The sequence below is a fragment of the Equus quagga genome, chromosome 18, assembly GCF_021613505.1.
Source record: "Equus quagga isolate Etosha38 chromosome 18, UCLA_HA_Equagga_1.0, whole genome shotgun sequence".
Classification (NCBI taxonomy): Eukaryota; Metazoa; Chordata; class Mammalia; order Perissodactyla; family Equidae; genus Equus; species Equus quagga.
The window spans coordinates 39,584,208-39,606,871 of NC_060284.1; the positions used below are offsets into that span (position 1 = coordinate 39,584,208).

General features: G+C 39.8%; 1 protein-coding gene across 3 annotated transcripts in view; it reads right to left on the reverse strand.

Annotated features, from left to right (window-relative positions):
* The window catches only part of VAV3 (vav guanine nucleotide exchange factor 3), a 350,711-nt gene that overhangs the window by 180,136 nt on the left and 147,911 nt on the right, over positions 1–22,664 (reverse strand). For all 3 annotated transcript variants that reach the window (XM_046645400.1, XM_046645401.1, XM_046645402.1), the window contains exons 3-7: positions 12,983–13,041; positions 10,722–10,787; positions 5,080–5,188; positions 3,258–3,350; positions 664–732 (exon numbers count right to left, since the gene is read on the reverse strand). In XM_046645400.1, coding sequence (XP_046501356.1) covers positions 664–732; positions 3,258–3,350; positions 5,080–5,188; positions 10,722–10,787; positions 12,983–13,041 — 396 coding nt within the window. The remainder of the gene's footprint in view (positions 1–663; positions 733–3,257; positions 3,351–5,079; positions 5,189–10,721; positions 10,788–12,982; positions 13,042–22,664) is intronic.

Genomic DNA, 22,664 nt, shown 5'->3' on the forward strand with positions numbered 1-22,664 from the left:
ATACTGTATATTAGAGCCATATATTAAAATCAAAGGCAGTTCCAGAGGTCTAAGAACTTGAATCTTGCCAAGCATGACCTCAACTGGCATAGCATTAGGTTTGCTTCTATTGCTTCTGGATAAACATCCATTTAGGATTGTAAGATAATTGTAAGGTACCCTGAAACTGTAAATGCTTACATAAATGTGAGCTGAGGTTGATACAACCAGAAGCAGAAAAGACCAAAAAGCAGAGGCCAAGGAAGTAGAGGAATGATGGGAAGTGGAGGAGACTTGTGGAGTCAGGACAGTGTTTCTAAGTCAGAGTGGAGGGGCTGGAGAAAAGATGGAGCAGGCAGTGGGGCAGAAGGGACTCCCACAAGACAGACAGATAGTAACACAGGGAATAACTGAGACAACTCCATCATGACAAGCAGTCAGGGACAATACACGAATCCTACTTACCCATTTGTGGTCAGCATACATTCTGACTGACCTTTGATTTACAATATTACATATCAGCTATGTCTAGAAAATAAGGCTATAAGAACTCAGGAGGCAAAAAATAGGCTCAAAATTCTTAAAGAATACAGGAGAGTGCTAAAAGAGGGATCTGGAACTCAATAAGAAAAGGAGGATTTTAGAGATGTATACCACAATTTTAACTGGTGTGTTTTTACTTACAGGAATGTTGATGAATACGGAATCAAATTCTGCTGCTGTCAGAAATCTTTTTAATGGCGCCATGAAATACTACCAGGAAAGAAGAGAGAAATAAGTAAGCACAACTTATCCTAATCTATATAACAGTTTTTCATGTACAAACAATACATATTTACCAAAAGTCAATTGTTTATCAGTATCATAAATACCAAGAAAAAAGCAGAAACTATTTTCTCTAAAGATTTTATACTTCAAGACAGATATAAAGACATAAATACAAGTTAATACATTGAAAATATAAAATAAAAGGTTTAGACAATAACTGCTTCTGAAAGTAAGAAAAAATGGGAACACCACTGGCCAAACTGGCAAAAAATGGTAACATTTTGAAGAAATATTTGAGGACGGATATATCCCTCAAACGCCTTGTGGAGAGTCTAGATCCCCGAGGTCAATACTCTGATCCAGTTTATGGATCATCCCCTTCATTCCCTTAGAATTTTAGTTCTGTCATATCTCTTTCCATTACTATTCCCATCTTCATTCTTGACAATCTCAGTATCTGTGTAGATGACCCTTCCAATAGCCTGGCCTCTCCGTTCCTTGAGCTTCAATAATCTTGAGCTCCATCATAACTCAGCTCCCTACTCTTCTGGTCATATCCCAAGACCTTGTCATTATCAACAACTGCATATGCTCCATAACATTAATTTCAAGCAGTCAACTCTCTGATCACTACCTCTTACCTTTACAGCTCATTCCTTCATGGAATCCTTCAGCCCCACTGGGTCTGCCAATCCACTGACCATGCCACATCTCTCACATCCCCACTTCCCTCCTTATGTCGTTTACTCTCCATGAACCATCATCAGAATCACTTCCCTGCATATACCCCTACCCTCTCTTCTTCCATTGTGCTTTTCTGGAAAAATAAAAACCCTAGTTAAATATAGCCTGACAAATATTTTGTGCCACTACTTAAGAAGTTAAACATGAACTATATTTATAGTTGAATTTTAAATATAATCACAAAACACAATTGAGCCTGTAACGCCACATAATTCTACTACATTTCCCTAGTCAATTTACTCTCCCACTCTCCTAAACAACTCTTCCGCACCTTCATCTCTTTTCCTAAACTTCCTGAACTTTTTCTTGTTTCTTGTTTTCCTAACTTCTACATGTTGAAGTCACCAAAGGTGACCTCAAACCTCTTCTCTGCCAACATTCCTTCCCTATGTGATCTCATCTAGTCCCATGGCCTTAAATGCCATTGTGTAATGATAACGGTCCGATATATACATCAATTCAACCTTTACCTTTAATGCTAGACTCATGTATCTAACTTCCTCCTCAACACATCCCCTTGGAAACTAATAGGTATTGCAAATTTAATACGTCCCAACAGATTCGTGATTCCCAAAGCTGTCCTTCCCCATCTCAGCAACCATCTTCATTCACACAGTTGCTCATGCTAAAAACCTAGCATTCTTGATTGCTGTGTTTCCCACACATCCCTTAACTAACTCATCATCAAATCCGCTTGACTCTACTTTCACAATTTATTAGAATGTGACCACTCTTTACCACCCTCCAATACCATCATTTTCTGTCAACTTGATTACTACAATGCCCTTCTAAATTTTCTCCCAGTTTCCACTTCTGCCTGACAAAAGACAGAATGAGCTGTTAAAAACTTACATTAGATCATGTCACTTCTTCTACTCAAAGAACTCTAGCTTTGCGCTAGAAGCTTCTATATGCTCCTCTATGACCTGGTGGCTCAGGAGCTCTCTAATCTCCCTGCTGCCCTACACTCATTCTGCTACAGCCACCTGGACTATTGCTGTTCCTAGAAGCACACCAAACACTGTCCCATCTGAGGGCCTTTCTCTCAGGGATTGTCATCTCTGGGATATTTTCATGGCTTGTTCTCTCAAGTCACTCAGCTGTCCGCTTAAATATGATCTTATCACAGAGGCCTTCCATTACCACTCTATAAAATAACACAGCCTTCCCCTATCACTCCCTGTCCCCTTCCCCTGCCTTATTTTTCTTCAGAAAATTACCAGCACCTGGCATACATGCGCTTACATTATAAACCCTCCCAAGTGAGAGAGAAAATGTCATGAGAACCAGAATTTTGCTGTGTTTACTGCTATATCTTCAGTCCCTAAAACAGTGCATTCAGATATAAGAAATCAGTAAACAGTTACAGAATGAATAAATCTGCTCTGAGATCTTTTTTTTTGTTTGAGGAAGATTAGCCCTGAGCTAACTACTGCCAATCCTCCTCCTTTTGCTGAGGAAGACTGGCCCTGAGCCAACATCCATGTCCATCTTCCTCTGTTTTATATGTGGGATGCCTACCACAGCATGGCTTTTGCCAAGCGGTGCCATGTCCATACCCGGGATCTGAACCAGGGAATCCCAGGCCCCTGAAGCTGAACATACCCACTTAACTGCTGCACCACTGGGCTGGCCCTACTCTGAGATCTTTAAATAAAAAATTCTACTGAAAATGAGAATACACACACCCAGTAGAAACACTGAGCCCAATATATTAACTCTATAAGGCAGTATTTGGGCATCAAGAATAGTACCTGACGACTTACTTTTTCTATTGACTCCAAAGTTTCTGTATATTTTTCTTCTGTCTGCTTAATTTCTGCGAGGCAGCAACTTCGTATGTCATTTTCTGGACATTTCTGCAATTAGAATTAGCAAATTAAAATTATGTAATCAAATTCAGGTATTAACCTATCTGATAGTAAATAGAAAGACATCAAAATTATTGCTAATTTTCTTAAGCATTCCATTCTAATAAAACACATAACTGAAAGATTTATTTAAATGCATTTTTGAAATATTTTTTTAAATTTTGAACAATGTAAATGAAAAAGCTTCAGGTAATTAAAACTAAGCTTCTCAGTTAGACGTTTTACATTAAAACATCTTTTATTATAAATGTTACTGAATCTGGTAACACCATAAATGGTGGAATATAGCTTCTTTAATGCGCAGAATTCTTTACAAGTGCTGTAGAAATAACTGCAAAAATAATAAAAGGATATTGGTAACTAAAAATTTTCAAACATTTTTTTCCAGGGTTAACATCTTGGTGTTTGGCTCTTTTACTAGATGCGTAAGACTGGAGGTATTAGAGCATAGTCTGAAGATTAAGGTTTTGAGATTAGACAGAATTGGGTTCAAGGACCAGTTTTGCTGTTATTAGCTTGTTACAGTAAACAAGTTACCTAATTTCTCTGTGTCTCAGTTTTCTCATCTATAAAATAGAGAGAATTACAGTAAGAACCCCAAGGAACTGTAAATGAGATAACCCTCATACAGCACTTAGCACCTTGAGGAGTACAAAGAAAGGCCCTATGCATAATTACTATTCCTGTTAACCTTGTCCCATATAAACGACCCAGCCCTGTCAGCTGAGTGAAGACCGCCCTGGGAGAGACACTGAAGAATTTGCTGGTACTCAAAGCAGTTGATAATTATAGGGCGTACAGATGATAGATACTCTGTCACCTAAAAACACTCTTAAAATGCTACCGCAGGCATCCTGTCAGCTCATACAGTGGATTAAAGTAAACATTCATTACATTTACCTAACACAGGCCAGGTAACTGCTTCTGTCTTACAGAAGCTACTTCTCCCCGTCTAGGGAACTGGACAACCCGCCAGCCTTTTAGCAAATTCATCAAAGCCCCAGAGAAACCTAAACCACCACTTAGCTGATAAAGAATGTCTTGAGTCTAAAAGAAGATCATATTAATAAAAGCCTAAACAACTGATGGTTTTTTTGGTCTCAAATTATAGACAAGAAAAAAATTCAAAGTAATTCTTTATGAATCTTTTAGATATTTTAATGGCAGAAAAAGCTTTGAGGGCTCATATTGACTATGACAATATCTGAAAATATGCTTATAAAATAGTAAAAATGCTAGCAGACCTATCATGGAAGAAAAGAAAAAAATACCTCACATCAACCCCTAAAAACTGTGAAGAAATATTCTTTAACATATATTTTTATGCTACATCAAATTTAAAGAAGACTTACCTGCTTTGTAAGAAAAGATTTCCTTTCATAACAATATAATTTCATGATCCCCTAAAATTATGTCATATTGCCACTCTGCATTATCTAACTGGGTGGCATGTCAAACTTGCCTTCCTCACTGGTAAAATGAAAGGATTACGCCAGAGATTCCCTACGGTTGCTTTGAACTGTAAAATGCCACGTTTATGTCCTCCAAATGCAATAACAAGCCACGGTTATACAGTGACAAGCAAGTAAAGGTTAAAAGAAAACCAAAAAACTAATTCAGCAGAAGTTAAACAATTATATTAATTAGTCTTTCAAGGAATCACTTTCCTAATAAAATACTCAAGGTAACTTAAAAACAAGGCAAGTAAAAGTCCTACAGGTTGGTGTGCTTCCTCCGCTTTCATTAAGTCTTCGTAGACTTCTCCACCTTCATCCTCCCCATAAACACAGTCATAGAGACCTTCCTCATCCTCCACGCGGGTTTCACTAAAACAAAGGATACAATATAAAGGTCATTTTCTATTACGCAGTAAATGTAACAGCTATACATAGCCTACCGGATTTTAGCAGAAAATCCAGAGAGGAAATAGTGGAATCAGTGGAAAGAGTCAAAAAGCTTGCATTACAGCTCTGTCCCTCCTGATAAGAACAATGATATACAACAACAGAATCCAACAACGATGGAAGTGACAACTAACACTCACTGGGCACTTACTATGTACAAGCACATAAATGAAAATGATCGCTCTGCATATATTATCTCACTCAGTTGGCCAGGCCCAGGTAGGCATTATTATTTGCCTACCTCTTATCAGGTAAGCATTATTATTTGACCCATTATAGAGATAAGGAAGTTGAGAGAACAAAAGGTTATTTGACCAGCCCAAGATAACACAGCTAGTCCATGGCAGAGCCAGGATTTAAAACCAAGTCTGCCTTACACACTGAGTGTTTTAATCACTCTATCATACTGCCTCCCATTTTTCATCTTTTAAGACCTCAGTTTCCATCTACATTAAAGGGTATAATATGGAGAGGACAGGGGAATTGGGGAGGATCTAACTGTTATAGTCTTTTAAAACCGTCCGTTTTTGCAAGGTTATTATTGCCAATATCTAATGCAGTAGTTTTCAAACCATGTTCCTTCTAGCCCACTCAGAGGCTGGAACCCACAGAGCCTCCTTCAGCCAGATTCTGCTTTTATCTGTTTTATTTGTTTTCATTTTGTTTAAAGAAATGGTCCCAAGGCTGCAAGACTTTTTTTTTTCTTTTTATGCTGAGGAAGATTACCCCTGAGCTAACATCTGTTGCCAATCTTCTTTTTTTTTTTGGCTTGAGGAACATTACCCCTGAGCTAACATCTAAGCCAATCTTCCTCCACGTTATATGTGGGTCACCACGACAGAATGGCTGATGAGTGGGGTAGTTCCATGTCCAGGGTCTGAACGTGCAAACCCAGGCCACTGGAATGGAGCACACCAGATTAAGCACTACGCCACAGGGCCAGCCCCAGACATTTTGTAAAACTATTTAAAATCCTCTGCTTGTCTTCTGACAGTTAAAAATAAGCCTTAGTTTTAAAGCTTGCATGAGCACTTAGTGACTGATTGAAATATTTTTCCTAAACTCTTCATATAAGATTGCAAACCTATCAGTCAAAGTGGAAACAGCTGATTCCAACCGCTGCATGTTCTGCTAATATCTGTTAAGTTTTTCCTTTCAGTTCAAGACTTCTATAAATATCTCCTATTAGCTAATAATCCTGAAGAATTGAGATTAATAAATTTAGACATGTTAGAAAGAAGCATTACCATCTCTCTGAAAAAGAAATTCAACTCCTTCAATACTGTCAGCCCTTAGTATCTCTCTTGGGCCTGTGCACACAGAACATTATAAATTGATATGTACAAAAATAAAAACACTGTAACTGTAAATGTCACTCTGCAACTTGGAGCACTTTTCAAAGTAGATGCAATCACAAGGTTGTCTATGTTTGTCATGAAGGATTATTTGGAGGCATCTGACAGGAAGGAACTGTCAAATACCCAGAAGAAAGGAAGGTGCCCTAAGGGAGAGAGATCTGGTGGTAACAGAAGTTTCAGGTAACTCTGCTCCGAGAAACAGTCATTCCAGGGTTACTTGTTCACCCATCCCACGACCCAACAGACATTTACTAAGAACCTACTGAGTGCCAGACTCTTCAGTCCTAAGAATGCATACCTCAAGAAGATCCAAGGACTCTCCCACAGTCCAGTGCGGAGAACAGCACATAAGTACATAATTCTAGAAATGCATCAAAAGAGATGAGTGCAGAATATAGGAACAGAGGAAAGAGTAAGAATAACTCCAAGGAAGGCAGGGAAGGCTTCACGGAAGATAGTACATCTGGACTGGATCTTGAATGTGTTTATCAATTTATTCAGTAAGTATTTACTGAATAAATACTACATTCTAGGAGATACAGCTGCAGACTAGGCAGACATAGCTTCTGCCCTCACACATCTGTCACATATGTCACAGATGACATATACTGAATGAGAAGAAGGAAGAACATTCCATACAAAGGACACCAACAAGTGCAAAGGCAGAGAGGTGTGAAGAGCCTGGCAGTGTGAGGAGCGGAGCCCCATTCAGTGTGACCAGATGAGTAAGGGGAGCCCCAGACAGAAGAGTTGAAACCAAACTGCAAAGGGCCTTGTACTCTGTGAGCTCAGCCTTACCTGGGCACCTGGGAATAACAGGGGTTCTGATTTGGAGGGGGCAAGAAGACAAGCAGGGAGATCAGTAAGCTAAGAAACGAGATACTATGAGTGAGAGATGTTGAGAGCCGTAACTACAGTAAAGGTGAATGAGGAGAGAAAGACAGACTTAGGAGATAAATCAGGTAGAGTCAACCAGACATGGAGACTCAGAATTAGGGAGAGAGGGGAAAGGAGTGATGGATGCTTCTCAGCTTTCTACTCTGGAAAACTGAGCAGATGGTGAGTCATATCGGCAGTTCCAGAATTTCCATACTGAGGGGCTTAGGCAGGCAATCTAACCAGAGAACAGTGGGGCAGTCAAATTAGTTTGAGTACTCTCTACAACACATCAAAGGATAGGAAGGTCTGATGAGTTCATGAGGGAGCTGAGATAAGAAACGATGAAGGAACAAGTTCTAGCATCAAAGGGATCCTGCTCAGAAGGAAGACAGGCTGTGAAATTCATTTCTCTGACACTCCTAATCCCAGCTCTCCTGCCTCTGACCTTCTAACCCAACCTCCTCCCAAAATAACTCATCTTGCTGAAGTCTTGCTTTTAACTATTTCCCATGAGGGGAGAGGCACATATTGTGTCAATTCACACATATTTTTCTTTAAGAATTGTAGGAGTGACACACATGCATGCAGTTTGGGTTTTGCAATTTAATCCCATATTAAAGCAGCTTTTCTTGCTCACAGTTTGGTCAGTAATTTCTGATTTGCATAAAATGAAGCTGGAGGAGGGGAACAGCGATTCTTCAAATGGTCAATAAATCAACAATAATCTCTATTAGTTTTCCTGTGTCTAGGTCACCTATAAATGGGCATGTCTGACACCCTGACCATAAAAGTAGGAAAAGCAAGGAACTACATTTTAGTCATTTCACACCATCTCCATTCCTCCTGTGTCTGCTTCTCTCCAACTGAGGACAGAATGATTCCCTCTGCAGTGGTGAGTAGGCCAGCATTTGTTCCAAGGGCTTCCTTTTGGTTGCACTGACCCCCAAAAATTATAGTTAAGAATATGAGCCCAAAGAGATTATAACAAAGCTAAGACTAAACATCAAGTGTCATAGCAAACTCAAAAGCAAGCATTTGCAGGAATAACACCACATTTAGACCTTCTGCCACCAGATGGAGAGTTGAAACAGACTGCATCTCATAGAGCATGAGCTGACATCTCAAAGCAGCTGATTCAGGATGCCAAGTTTTCTCCAACTCAGCTAGGAATGCATCCTAGTAGGGTTTATCCTGATATCAACAAAACAAGATGGGGGAAGGCTATAAAAATTAGTAGGTGTAAGTGACAATTGGTGGAGTTTAAAAAAGAACGTCATTGGGGCTGGCCCGGTGGCACAGCAATTAAGTTCGCACATTCCACTTTGGCGGCCCGGGGTTTGCTGGTTAGGATCCTGGGTGAGGACCTAGTACAGGTTGTCAAGCCATGCTATGGCAGGCGTCCCACATATAAAGTAGAGGAAGATGGGCACGGATATTAGCTCAGGGCCAGTCTTCCTCAGCAAAAAGAGGGGACTGGTAGCAGATGTTAGCTCAGGGCTGATCTTCCTCAAAAAAAAAAAAAAAAAGATCACAGCAGTAGAAATATTATATTCTTCTTGAAACTTGAAAGAATTCGATTATATTACCAGTAATCTTACAATCACTTTATGAAGACTGTAGCCAATTCAATGAGATGATCAGCATTAATTGATCTTGCTTAAGATTGGAAAGTTCTTGGAGATTTTAAGACAAGATAAGAAACTATTCTTAACATACATTTAAAATTATAAGACTTCAAGGCTCACCCAGATGCCACCTACTCTGGGAAGAGCTGCTGACCATCGCTGTGGCTCCAGTCAGCGTCTCCTCTGTTCCTCTAGTGAAAGTCCTTAAAGGAGTAGGTCAAGGTGCTTCTGGAAGTCAGTACAGTGCTTAGAGCCTCTGCTCTGGAACAACAACTGACTCAGTTCAATTTCAAAGACTATTATTTACTAGCGACATGAGCTTCAGCAAGTTTCTTAGCTTTCCAGGATTTGGTTTTCTCCCTTGTAAATTGTGATGAGAAAAGTAACAATCTCATAATATTGTGGTATTTCATGAGCTAGTGCATGGGACATGGCCAGCACAGAAACGGCTACCCAATAAACTCTTATGAACTAGCTAGATAGCTCAGGCCTGAAGCATAATGCCTGGCAAACAGTAGGTGCTTACTTAATGCAGCTTTGGCTTATTCATTCAGAAGACAGATGTTCATTGAGGACCCACTATACATCCACCAGACACTGAAGTCCTAGGAAGATAGCCAGGAACAAGGTAAAGTCCCTGACCTCATGATGTTGACCTTCTGGTGAGGAGACAGAATAAATGAAGCCAACAGGGATGGTCTCAGGCAGTGGTAAGGGCCATGAAAACACAGAGCAAGGTAAGGGGTGGTGACAATTTTAGAGAGGGTGGTCCGGAAGGCCTCTCTGTGAAGGGACATCTGGACAAAGACTTGAATGATGAGGGATCAGCCACAGAGGCGGAAGGAACAGCAAGTGTAAAAGTCCTAAAGCAAGACAGCTCAGAGCGTTGGCGTATCAAGATGGATGAATGGATGACTTTCCACAGCACCTGAATCTCTCTTGGAGCATGACCTATTTCTTATTACAATTCTTCACAAACACACCTGATCTTTGTCATCAGTTCCTTGAGGGAGGAGAATCCTGTTTTATATCTATTTGTAATCTGCATGAGTCACTCAATCAACAGAAGATAATCTGCTGCAAGGACCTCTTGCTCTGCTGACTATTAAACAATAAAGCCCAAAAGGATTCTCTGTTCAGAGTAAACACCATCTAATGAAACATCCCTGAATAACTCCAGGCCACAGGTACCTCGCTCTTCCTTGAAATTACACAGCACGCACTACCTGTCCTACAACTCCAGTAGTCGATTCTATTTCTCTCTTTAATTGTTCCTTAACTATCTAATTCCAGTTTCATCTACTACCTCTATTATGCCTTTGAGTGACTTCCAAATTTTACTGCATTGCAGTATGTTTCTTGCTTCTTCAGAGGGACCCGCACAGTGTGGGACACTCAAGAGAACTCCAGGCCAGTGGAAGCACATTTGCTTGTGAAACTTTCCATCACTAGTTTGAGGTTACTTCTTACACGTCTTAATCATTAAGCCACTTTTCCCCTTCCGAGAGCTATTTTAACATCCACAGTTAAACTCCACAAAGGATGCAAAAATTGGAGGTGGTTTGTTTAATTTTGCGAAAATGCTCAACATACTCTATTAAATCAGGAAGGCCTTTGTAGATGTCTTCATCATCAACGCTTTCTTCTGTTGGGAAAGGCCTAGGAGGGAAGGAAAAAAAAAAAAAAGGGTGAACAAGAAACAGCTAGGCTGGGCATTTACTTCTCACTAAACGTGTAAGCTCGTCTGCTGCCAGACTGGTCAGATCAGTCACCATGTCTAACACAACGTCTGGGGCTTCTCCCAAAGTGCCTGCCCTGCAGCTGTGTCTGGGGTCCCCCAGGGAGGCTCTGGCATCTGCTACCGCAAACTATCTGCAGGAATTAAGCTGGTCACCGCAGTCACCTGAGCAGGTGTGGACATGCTAATGTGCCTCTCTGATCTCCATCAGCCACACACCTGAAGGCTCACCTGGGAGCACGCACTACAGCTCCGCATTCAGAGAACGGGCAGCCTCGCGGGCGCCCTTGCCTTCCGCACTGTCTCTTTTCACCTATGGAGTCTGATCTGCCAGACAAATGATTTGGTAACAATCATCCTTGCATGACTCAGTTCATTAGTATAGATGAAAATTATTAGAAGGCAAAAATATCATACCCTTCCTATATGATTATTGACCATGATATACTTTTCTACTCAGACTTTAAGGTGTTTAAGTTATATTTTTCAGTTTCATTTATTGGACAAATGAGTCAACCAGACCTCAGGGAGAGTAGGGTGTTTTCTCTGTCCCCTGTTCAAAGAAAATCACTTTAATTTATCCCCTTTTCCTAGCCATTGGCTTCCTTGTTTGCCTCATGCTACTATGAACTTTTTTCATAACACCAATACAACGCTCTAAATTTATGTCTAACAAAACACAGTAATTAGACTAGAGTGCCAAAAGTTTCTTTACATGCAGCCAGTATGTCATATGCTTCACAAAAACAAGAGATCTATCAAAATAACAAGCACTAATTACTAAATAATTACATTTAATAAATTGAAAAGCAGATCTCCACACTGGTTTATGGACTAACTTAATTACCTGAGACATTTGAGGAATGTACATTTTTCAAATAAGTTAAAATGTGTGAGAAATGCCAAAGTTTGAAAACCTTTTTTAAAATAAATTTAGGCACATTTTATTATGTTCTTATACCGATACAAGTCCATTGTAGAAAAATTTGAAACTATAGATAAGAATAATTAAAAAGGGAAAAAATTCTTCTGACGTATAACCTTTCAGAATAAAAAATACATAAATACATAAAAATAGAATCATGCTATTTCTAAATCTGCTGTTTACATATAACGTAAAATATTTATTGACATGGAGAGAGAAGCATGCATTCAAGAGTAAATGATAAGGTGTTGAACATTTATCCAGCCTACAGGCTTCTTCTGTAGAAAGCTGCCAAACGTATGGCCCCTTTCTGAGAAGGGGTCTGCAAGGTGTCCTCCTTGAGGTCATTATGCTTTGGACCCAGGAACTGGGCTGCCCAGTGACTGCTGGTCAGTCCTGTAAGGTGTGCTTGGATCCTCTCCCTTAGAATTTGAATTATGAGCTGGATACAGAAAAATGGAAGCAACAGAGGAAGAGACACAGGGTTATAGAGACACATAATGGCTGGAGACTGAAGTATGGAGCCCTAAGGAAACAAGGTAAAAAGTGAAATCCATTCCATTTCCATATAGGCTGGCTAGGGGCTACTGAAACTGTTTTTATTTATTTCTAATGTTACTAATAATACAACTTTCTATTTGATCTAACTTAAGTATGTAGTATTTTAAACAGAAAAAGCCCAACACAACATCCACATCTACATTTACGTGCCTACTGACTGCATAATACTCCATTGCACGGAGATGGCATAATGTGTTTAACCAATTTACTTTCAAGTTTTTCATTTAGTATCAAACTTTCAATACATAGGCTTGTACACATAGCATTTTATACTTGTCTGATTATTTCTTAAACTCCTAAAAGTTGTGAGTTATTGTTATAGTGTACAGGAAATAAATATATTACAACATCTTCCAAAATATTTATTTACTTAAGCATTTGTGTTTGTCTTCATAAATCACATGTATAGAAATGTTGGAGGAAGTTAAAAAAATGAACCATATTGGTGACAGTCACAAGTGAAGTGAGAACAAGGTTTAACCAATGTGTCTTATTCATATCTACGAATAAGTTCTTGCTTACATGTGTTGGGTGCTTATAAACCAGACACTCTGCATGAATGAGATGCTTTGCAAACAGCAACCATCCGATAAATAATCATTTGATTGAACCACAGAGAAACAAGCTTACCTGATTCCTGTGGCCAATGCTATAGGTGTTCGAGAAAGCCGCGATAATGTTTCTATAACCTGAGAAGAGAGTAGAGTGTTCATTGGACATGTATTTCAGAGAAGATAAGATTTTTTTCCCAAAATGGTAGTTTTACAATCTACTTTAACAATGACAGCAGAAATATAAATTTGCAGATGCCAAAGAAGTACAGAATGAGAAGAGCTGTGATTGAAAAGTACAAATACCTAGCTTACAATTTTGTCCCTTTCTTCAACTTTATGACTAAGTAGATTACTAATCCATTGGTTTGTAGTTTCCTTACCAGTAAAACAAAGAGTTAGACTAGGTAATCCTGAAGGTCTTCTATCTACACTCTACAGATGCTGAAAGATCCTGTAAAGGTGCATTGTCCAAAACAGCAGCCACAAGCCACAGCAGGCTATTTAAGTTAATTAAAATTTAGAAGACAAAAAATTAAGTTCCTTAGCTGCCCTAGCCACATTTCAAGCGCCCAGTAGCCACATGTGGCTAGTGGCTGCCGTATTGGCCTCCACAAACATCAAACACTTCCACCATCACAGAAAGTCGATTGGACAGCACTGACGTACAGCAAAGCGGTTTTGAGTGTGGGCTCTTGAGCCAGATCACAGGAGTTCAAATGCTAGCTTTGCCATTTATTAACCATATAACCTTGGGCAAACTACTTAAGTTCTCTGGGCGTCAGTTTTCTCATCTGGACACTGCCTGCAGTAACAATAGATTATTAATAATCATTAGATTATTGTAAGGATTAAGAAGATAACATATTTAAAATATTTAAATGGTAGCTATTCTTTACAATTGCTAACTTTAAGAAAATTACCTTATTCTAATTCTGAGAGTTTTCAGAAAAAGAGTTTCCTAAGTTACCCTTGATGGCCTGTAGCTCTTTCAAAGATTCCTTACGAAGCTCTTCAATACCTAATCCTGAACGTAGCTGCTATAGTTTCAGCATTAGTACCTGCCCACTTTCCCCTTCCTTCTCACTTTTATGCCTAAGATCATCTCTTTCAAAGAGTTAGTGAGAAAAATCAATGAGCTAAACATATTTTTCTCATGAAGCCTGTTTCTATGATGATAGATATGATTTTTCCTAACTCTCAAAACTAAACAAAACTTAAAGAGGTTCTACTATAAGTCCTATTCAGAATGAGAAAAAAAGGAAAAAAGGCAAAACTATCTCTGAGTAGAAGTAAGCTTCTAATTCCTCAGTCCAAAGATGGAAACATGAAAGTCAAGCCTCCACTACTCTGCAAACGTGTCACAGGGCATTAGCCACACACGCACTTACCTCTTACCTACTTCGGGGGGTTGTACGTTGTACGTAGTTATGGTTAGAAACCCACAGCTCTGCAGTAAGAAGCCCTGCACGAGCCCGGCTCACCAGTTTTCAGCTGAGCTCACCTTTACCAGCCTCTATAAAGTGGGGATAACAACTGCCTACCTGCCTCATGGAGTTGCCGAAAAAATCAGACGAGACAATGCCCATCAAATGCTTAACTCGATAATTACGAACTTTTACTATTACATAAAATAGTTATTATATACAAATAAAACTTCACAGAAAGACTTTAGCAACTACTTCCCAGTTTAACCTTGTTGAACATTTGATACGAAAGTGAACCACAACCACCTAGATAAAACTTACTGATTAGCTTCCCATAATAAAGATAAAGCGTCTTCAATGAGTCTGTAAATCCAGGAGATCATGAATGAACCAATAATAAATGTATCAAGATAAACTGATTCAAGATAAAAACACTCATTCGCTAAAATTCCAAAATTATGCATTATGGAGTGAAAAGCTTTTGGGAGATTCTGGAATAATTTGTGGAGTAATATTGAGACTCATGAAGTAACTCCATTGTTGAATTTTAGCATGAGTCTTATCCTGATGTGGCACTGGTGGAAACCTACAGGGCGAAACCTGCCTCTGATTCTATTCCACACTGTGGTCCCTGCAGTGTCACTACTTAATAACAAGAAAAATAGCAATAGCATTAATATTGCTATGTATTTTACTATTGCTATTATTTACTTTAACAGAAATGCATTTATCCCTTGGGAATATTTTCTATAATAATAATTATGCATCTACAAGAATGCATTTTCTGTTCCTATTCCTACCAATAACTGGAACTGTTCACAACTGTCCCCCTCCAAAAAAGACTGCAGTTTGATGTTTTCATATAGTTGTCCACCAGAGGGAGCCAGACGATGGTATATTACTTTACTCCTGAATTGAATTGAGTAATTTCTAAAGTACAAACATTTCTGAAAATCAACAAGCCGAAACCAACTCCTACTATTTATTAAAAAGGATTACTCCTTACTATTCAGTAATAGAAAAATAGCATAAAGACACAAATTCAGTGGATGAGGAGGAAGGAAGGATCATTTGCAGCACATCTTGAAGTGAACTCTCTAAGGACTGTCATTCAGTCTTGTGGCTATCATATTGTACAACTCCATCCATTAACTCCAAGTTTAGCCAAAACAAATAAAGTCTGTTTAGTCAATGTGTTTTTAGAACAGTGTGTATTCTATAAAGGTGGAGTCTATCCGGATTTGGAATAGACAAGTTTACAAATTAATGCCAGATTCTCAAGTCCTCTTTGTGGAGACTGCCATTAGAAATATCTATTCCAGAATATTTACAGAAGAAAATATCCCCACGGAGATTAAGAAGATGATTTTCCCTGAAATGTATTAATTTCTAAATTGTTACCTCAAAATCATGTGAAATTACAGACATGAACTCCCAGAAAGGGGGATAACTAGTCAGAATATTTGCAAGTTAACAGGCCAACAACCAACTCCTAAATGCACATCATGGATTTTCTTTCTTTACCTACGTACATCCTCTGTTTGATAAGAAAAGTAGCATTTGTAAAGAAATGAAAATAACTCCAGATAATGTAAATAAAGTGTTACTATGGGAGGAAGGCAGGAGAGGTGGGCAGGGCTTCTGTATGCCTGCTTCAGAAGGGTAGATTAGATCCCAGAACCAATAAACGACCACTGAAAACATTTAAGAAAGAATACAGCAGAGGCAAAACTGCTGATTTTTAGGTCACTCAGCAAAGTGAAGGACAGACCAGGTGAGGAGTCATGGGACACAGTAAGGGGTCAAGATACCCTCTAAGGGATGTTCTCAATTGTCCAGGTGAGAAATGAGAAGTCTGAATTAGGCAGCGGGACAGACAGAAGAGGTGGAATGTGAGAAGTACTCAGGAATAGCAGCTGATGCACTGTGGAGGCGAAGGGAAGAAGAACCGAGGACAAGCTGGGCAGGCTGGTAAGGCACGGGTGTGGCCAGCTCCAATGCTGCCTACTCGAAGCCTCTGGCATGCTCCTGAGCAGGAAGCTCTCGTTCTCTCAGTTCCCCCTGCATGGCTGACCATGCACACCCTGAACTGGACAAGGCCATTCCCTCCTCCAGAGCCTTCTCTGCCGGTCTCCCACCTCCAGTCTGGGTCCTTTGTATCCCCACAGAACTCTAGACATAACTCTGCTCTAGCATCTATCATTTTACTTAAAAATGTATTTGATATTTAAAATATTTCAGGAGGACTCATGTTTATTTTGTCAAACTGAAATAATACAGTAATATATAAAAGTTGTTCGCCCCTCCCCCCACCTCTCCCACCCTCTACCTAAAGGGACCAGAGCCAAGAATCTGGTGTGCCTCTTGCAGAACGTTTTTTCCCTTTTCTTTCCGATTATTATTTTAGGGCAATGTGTTCCTATTATACAACACGCTTTTGTCATTTAACAATATATTGGAGATAGCTGTGTCAACACATACAGATCTATTTTATCCATTTTAATGTTGTATAACATTCCAGTATATGAATGTATATAACATAATGATTTAACCATTCTCATGCCAACAAGCTTTTTCAATGTTTTGTTATTAGAACAATGCCACAAGTACAAAGACATTTGTCCTTGCCAAATGTCTTTTCAATTGTGAGCAGGTATTTCTATAGGAAAGATTCTTAGATGGGATGACAAGGTCAAAAGGTAAGACCATTGTTCTTCAAAATATCTGCACGAATTTATACACCCCCTGAAGAGTGTATAAGAATATAACAAGGCATTGTAATGACCTGTTTATTTGTCTGTCTTTCTCATCCGACAATGGAAAATCCCTTAAGGGCAAGGAAATCAAATTGCTTCTTCACTGTTCTATTTCCATCACCTAGCTCCAGCCAGGCTCATAACAACCACTTAACACGAAAATATTTGTTGCTCAAACAAATGAATGACTAATACTTACCGTGCAAAATTGTTGTGAAGATTAGGGACAACACGTGTAAAGATATGTAAAGAGCTAAGCTTGGCACAAGTGGGGAAAGAATAAATAATTGAAGAAGGAGCCCATTATGAAAATTAAATATTAAGTATGAGGAAGAGTTGCCCATCTTCTCAAAGCTAGACACAACCTACCTAGTGGCAACTGCCCCCATCAAATTTGTTCCCTCTAATGATGGTTTTTATTTAGTTTGAGCTCTTTATTTTTACCATCTCCATTAGTCAGTTTAAAAACCATGAAACAAAACAGTTTTCAAAAACAGAATGGCAACATTGTACACGAATAAAGCCACCCATTTTAACTATTCTCTTCAAGGACTTTCTGGCAAATTCTCTCTGCTTATGTAGCACATTAGTGCTGTTGATATTGTAATTTGTAATTAAAACAAGTCATCCATGCAGAAGCAGTATGTTATAAGCTACTTCTAAGGTCCCGAGTTAAGGAAGCCATGGCACAGAGAATATCTAGAGGGAACCATGGGGACCAGCACGCAGGTCTGCCAAAAAGTACCAATTTGTCATCTCCTTGAGTTCTCTGCTCTGAAGTTTTACCTCTTAACCTTCTCCTTGACCCAACAGAAAGGCTATTATTAAGGTTCTTGCACAGGGGGCTGGATTCAATAGGGGCTCCTATGGAAGCGATCCTCACAGGGAAGAAGGCTCTGCAAGGGCAGTCAGGTGGCTGCAGGCTTGAGCCCCAAGTGCAAGGCAAGCTTAGCAGTTCAACAAGGGTCCACAGCATTGCAGCACCACAGCATGAAGTGACCATCTAGCAGCTGAGGCTAAGGGTGGGGGTCCTGCATCACAGTTCCTGCAGGCTCAAAGCAAGTGCCCGGTGGGGTCATGGAAGAAAAATCTAGGCCCCAGAAGACGTAATTTGGAGTGTGGGCCTGACAGTGCTGGGCTGAATAATTCAGACAGAAGGATAGGCCTGGAGACTACATCAGGTGCAACCCAGAGGCAGCCCAGAGACCTGGTATTACCCAGGCACCCCAGACACCAGAGTCTCTGACAATGAGGCCTAATTCTAAACCCAACCAGATGGTGAGTGTCAGACTAACAATATTTTTCACCTTCACTCTCCTAGGAAATCAACAGAACTCATTATCTTAATTTTCTTTGCAATTCTAATTTCACACAGTAAATTACTCCATTAGGATACTCTGCAGCTTAGTGTCATTTCTAGCAACACATTTTAGATCTTTCCTAAAACACCTAGTTGTTGCTTTGAATACTGTGGGATGCTGTTGAAAAGCATCCCTAGCACATCCTCTAGGGGCAAAGCAAAGCAGTACAGCCAGATAAGATGATAAAACATCATTTCTGTATCAAGAAGATTATGAACCACGGGAAATGAATTTGCATTATTCGAAAGAGTAGAGTATCTATATGGGTTAAGTGGGTCCTAACTACAGTGCAGGCCTTCATAATGACCATAAGTACAAGAGTTATTCTATACTTATTATTTCTGAGATTTCAAAGGTAAAGTTCCATAGAAAAATAGAACCTCCCTTTAGGAAAGTCACATACTAGACTGGTTAGGAGTGCAAGCTTAAGACTCAGATTTTCTAGGTTCAAATCCCAGCTCCATTTCTCATCAGCTGGGTGACCAAAGCGTTAAGTACATACTCTGTGCCGTAGTTCCCTTATCTATATATCTATAAAAACACATACAGGAGAATGTCCTGCACTTCTACTGCTATTTCCTAACGCCATCATTGTGGCCATCATCATTGGTAAAGTAAGATTTGGTCTTTGCAAAGCACTACAGAAAACAAAATGTGACATCTACCTCAAGTTATTACAGGATATAAACAAAAGCTTTCCAGTGGCTGTGCGTACTTTTAATAAATAAGGTTGTACCTCTGTTCCAGAACATGACAGCCAATGTTGCTAATAGCTCACAACAACTGCTGCTAAGCTTGTCTAACTGTAACACTATATTTTAAAAAATGAGGACTGCAGATGGTAAACTTTTTTCTTTTATTTATTCATTTTCTGCTTCCATATAATTAATGTTTAACCCAAATACTCAAATAAGAAATAAACTCCTAAGAGCCTAAGAACAATTGCATTTGAACTTGCTAAAGTGAATTTTAGTAAAAAAAAAAAAAAAAACCCAAATGTTCCATGTCTAGTCAACCACGAAGATAACACTTAAAAGGACCAGAATCACATACAGCTCATACAGAATTAAAAGAGCTCTAAGAAGTGACGGTGCAAAGGGATGGGCTCAGAGAAGCTTTAGCATACATCTCCCCACAAGCTCTATCACCTCCATACCTCACTGCCTCAAATAAATATAAAAATCTGTGTAACTACAGTGTGTTTGTCATTTGATCACAATTTTAACAAGTCCTTTAGCTGAATCCCCACCCCCAACCATATGGCGACCCCTCCCAACTCCATCCTACACAGAAATTCGAGAGCCACCACATTTTATTCACTGGTTCTTAATTACTTTAAGTCACAAATCCCTCTGAGAATATGATGAAAGCTCTTGGTCCTTTCCTCAGGAAAAAACCTCTATGTATATATATATTAATATACACATACATAAGTATACACAATTCTGCATCTCATCTCAAGAAATCCAGGGACCTCCTGAAGATCACTCATGGATTTCCTACCTTCTCACTCAACCTCCTCCTTTGCCTATAAGGAAACTAAGGCCCAAAAAAAGTTGACTAACTTGTCCAAGATCAAAGAACCAGAAGTAGCAGAAGTGATACGAGAATCCAGGTCCCTTCTCTTCTGTCCAGTTTCCACTTCACCATCCTGTCTATAAGTCTCCCACATTTACTTAGTGAATGTCTACTGAACACTCACTGTGGGTCAGATACACCTGATAAACTCCGCATACCGCGGGTAACGAAACGGAGATTACACAATTTCTACTTTCAAAATCCCACCATCTATTGGGAAACACCTCAAGGGTGGTTAGTGAAAACAGAGACCTAGTACTACAAAGTGCGTGTGCAGCCCAGAGGAGAGAGCAGACCAGCTGTCCCCTCCAGCCTAAAGGTCAGAGTAGGGGAGGCTCAAAAGGTTTTTTAGAAGAGCTGACACCAGCTATATCTTGAAGGGCAGTCAGGAATTTCCCAGACTCTGCTTGAAGATGAAAAGAGTCCTGATGGGTGAGAATTACCACCCTCTGGCCCCACCCCCTCTAACATCACGTCCTCCAATGAGAACGCTTTCAGATTCTAAGCAGTCACCTGCACCTTACTCACTGAGAAGCTTTTTGTAGTTGCCATTTCCTGAATAATATTTTCCTTATTTGGTTAACACTGGATATTTTTCAGGTTCTAAGAGATGAAGTCATTAGCAAGTCTTTTCTAAACCAAACAGACCTGTATTTGCCTCATGAGACATTTCCACACCACTATGGCCCGCTTCCTCTGAGGTCTTGGCCTCTTCAATCTACCTCTAAAGACCCCAAACAGAGCATCTTTCCTTTGAACCTGCTCTGCTTCCAACTGCCAATGATCCCACAGTCTCACTCCTCTCCCTCACCGGGCTAGCCAGTAGGGAACTTTCTAGACTTGTACTTCACTTTCACACCCCAGGTCTAAATCCTATCAAACTTCTCTCAGATCCTTTTAAACTCTCTCAGATCCAACTCTTTCTCTCTTCCTGTACCTTTGCCTTGGTCCAGGTCCTCTCTATTTCTGGCCTCAATTATTGGAAAGCCTTCCAATTTTGTCCCCATGCCTTCAATTTCACTCCTTTCAAATTCCTCTTCTACTTGGCTACCATAGAGGTTGTATGACATTTCAAAACTGTCACTCTAATCACCCCACCATCACCACTATGCCCACCTTAAAATTATTAAATGTCACTCCTGCAAATTGTTTAGCAGCATACTCATGAGTCTTCAACCGATCTGATCTGCTCCCCTATCCCCTTCCAGCCTGACTCTGCCTCCACATTTCCCCTGTTCAGCCCTACCCTGCCACCTTGCCTGCTGTGCTCCAGACAGATTCTGGAACCACCCAGACAAATTCTAGCAGAGCATAAAATTCACTTTACTATAATTCACAGAGGTGGTTTCAAAATTAATTTCATACTAAAGAGCAGGCAGAAAAAAGCAAATTGGGACCAGCAATGCTAATTTTCTCACACCAAGTAAAAGGAGTTGTAAGCAACTTTTTTTTACACACAGTTTCAAACATGCCCCAAGTTCGAATACGAAAGCAGATGAAACCTGGACTTCCTCAGCGCTGAGTTAGCTGTCTGGATGCATAATTCTCTAGTTAGAAGTCAGAAGGAACACAAATCCTCACTGCTTCTCCTAAACTGACACTGGTCTGTTAGGCGTGTTGAACTTAGTAGGCAAATAAGAAAGAATTCACTTGTTTGTAGACAACAGTAAAAGAAATACTGTAGTTTTGAAAATGTAATCTTATTTGCAAATCATTCCCTGCCTTTATGCAGAGAGTAGAGATACAATCTACAAAGATTATACGGCAATTTTAATGTGTTCACTACCAAGAATGGGAATAGAATTGTGGACCCTGTAGGTAAACACCGATTACTCACTGTACAATTACAGTAATGACTAGCAGAGCAGTTGAGGTGTAGCAATGTCATTACCAGCTCCCTCGGAACCCACCATTGCTTCCGCACAACTCACTGTAAGCAGACGTGTCCTATGTGTTAGAATCAGGCTAGAGGAGAGGTTGTTTATGAGATCTGAAATAGTCTGGGAGAGTTCTATGTGACTGAAGGGACTTGGAAAATATAATGAGTTTTCAAAGCTGCCCACAAATCATACAGCCAGGGCAAAGTCAACACATTTTCCAAACTCGGCTCACTTTCAAAGTCACACAATTCACTTACAAAGACCTCTGCTTCCTGAACGCTGCCCACATGGCTATTACCACTTTAAAGGATGAAATGGCATAGAGTGCAGGAACCAAAAGGCAATGCCAGAGTGACAGGATCTGACAGGGGAGAAGAACATGTCCATTTTGGTCAGCCCAGAGAGGCCCCATCTTTTGTCCCAGCCGCAGGACTGCTCACAGAGCATAACAAAGTGCCTGCAAGCTATTCTCGGATTTCAAATCACCTAACAGAAATCACGCCTTTGCCTACAGGACTAGGAGAATAAAATGACAGTGCTTAAATGTCTCTTCATTCTGGCTGGTTTGGCAACACTGGTCATTTCATATTGCTTGAAAGTGTTCATTTCATATGCACTTGAAAAATTAAAAAGGAAGTAAACTAATTCTTTATTAAAAATAAATACAGAAAGAAATGGAGTTTCTAGACCAGAGCTGGCCAATAGAAGTATGTGAACCACATACATAATTTTTAAATTCTAAGAAGCCACATCAGAAAA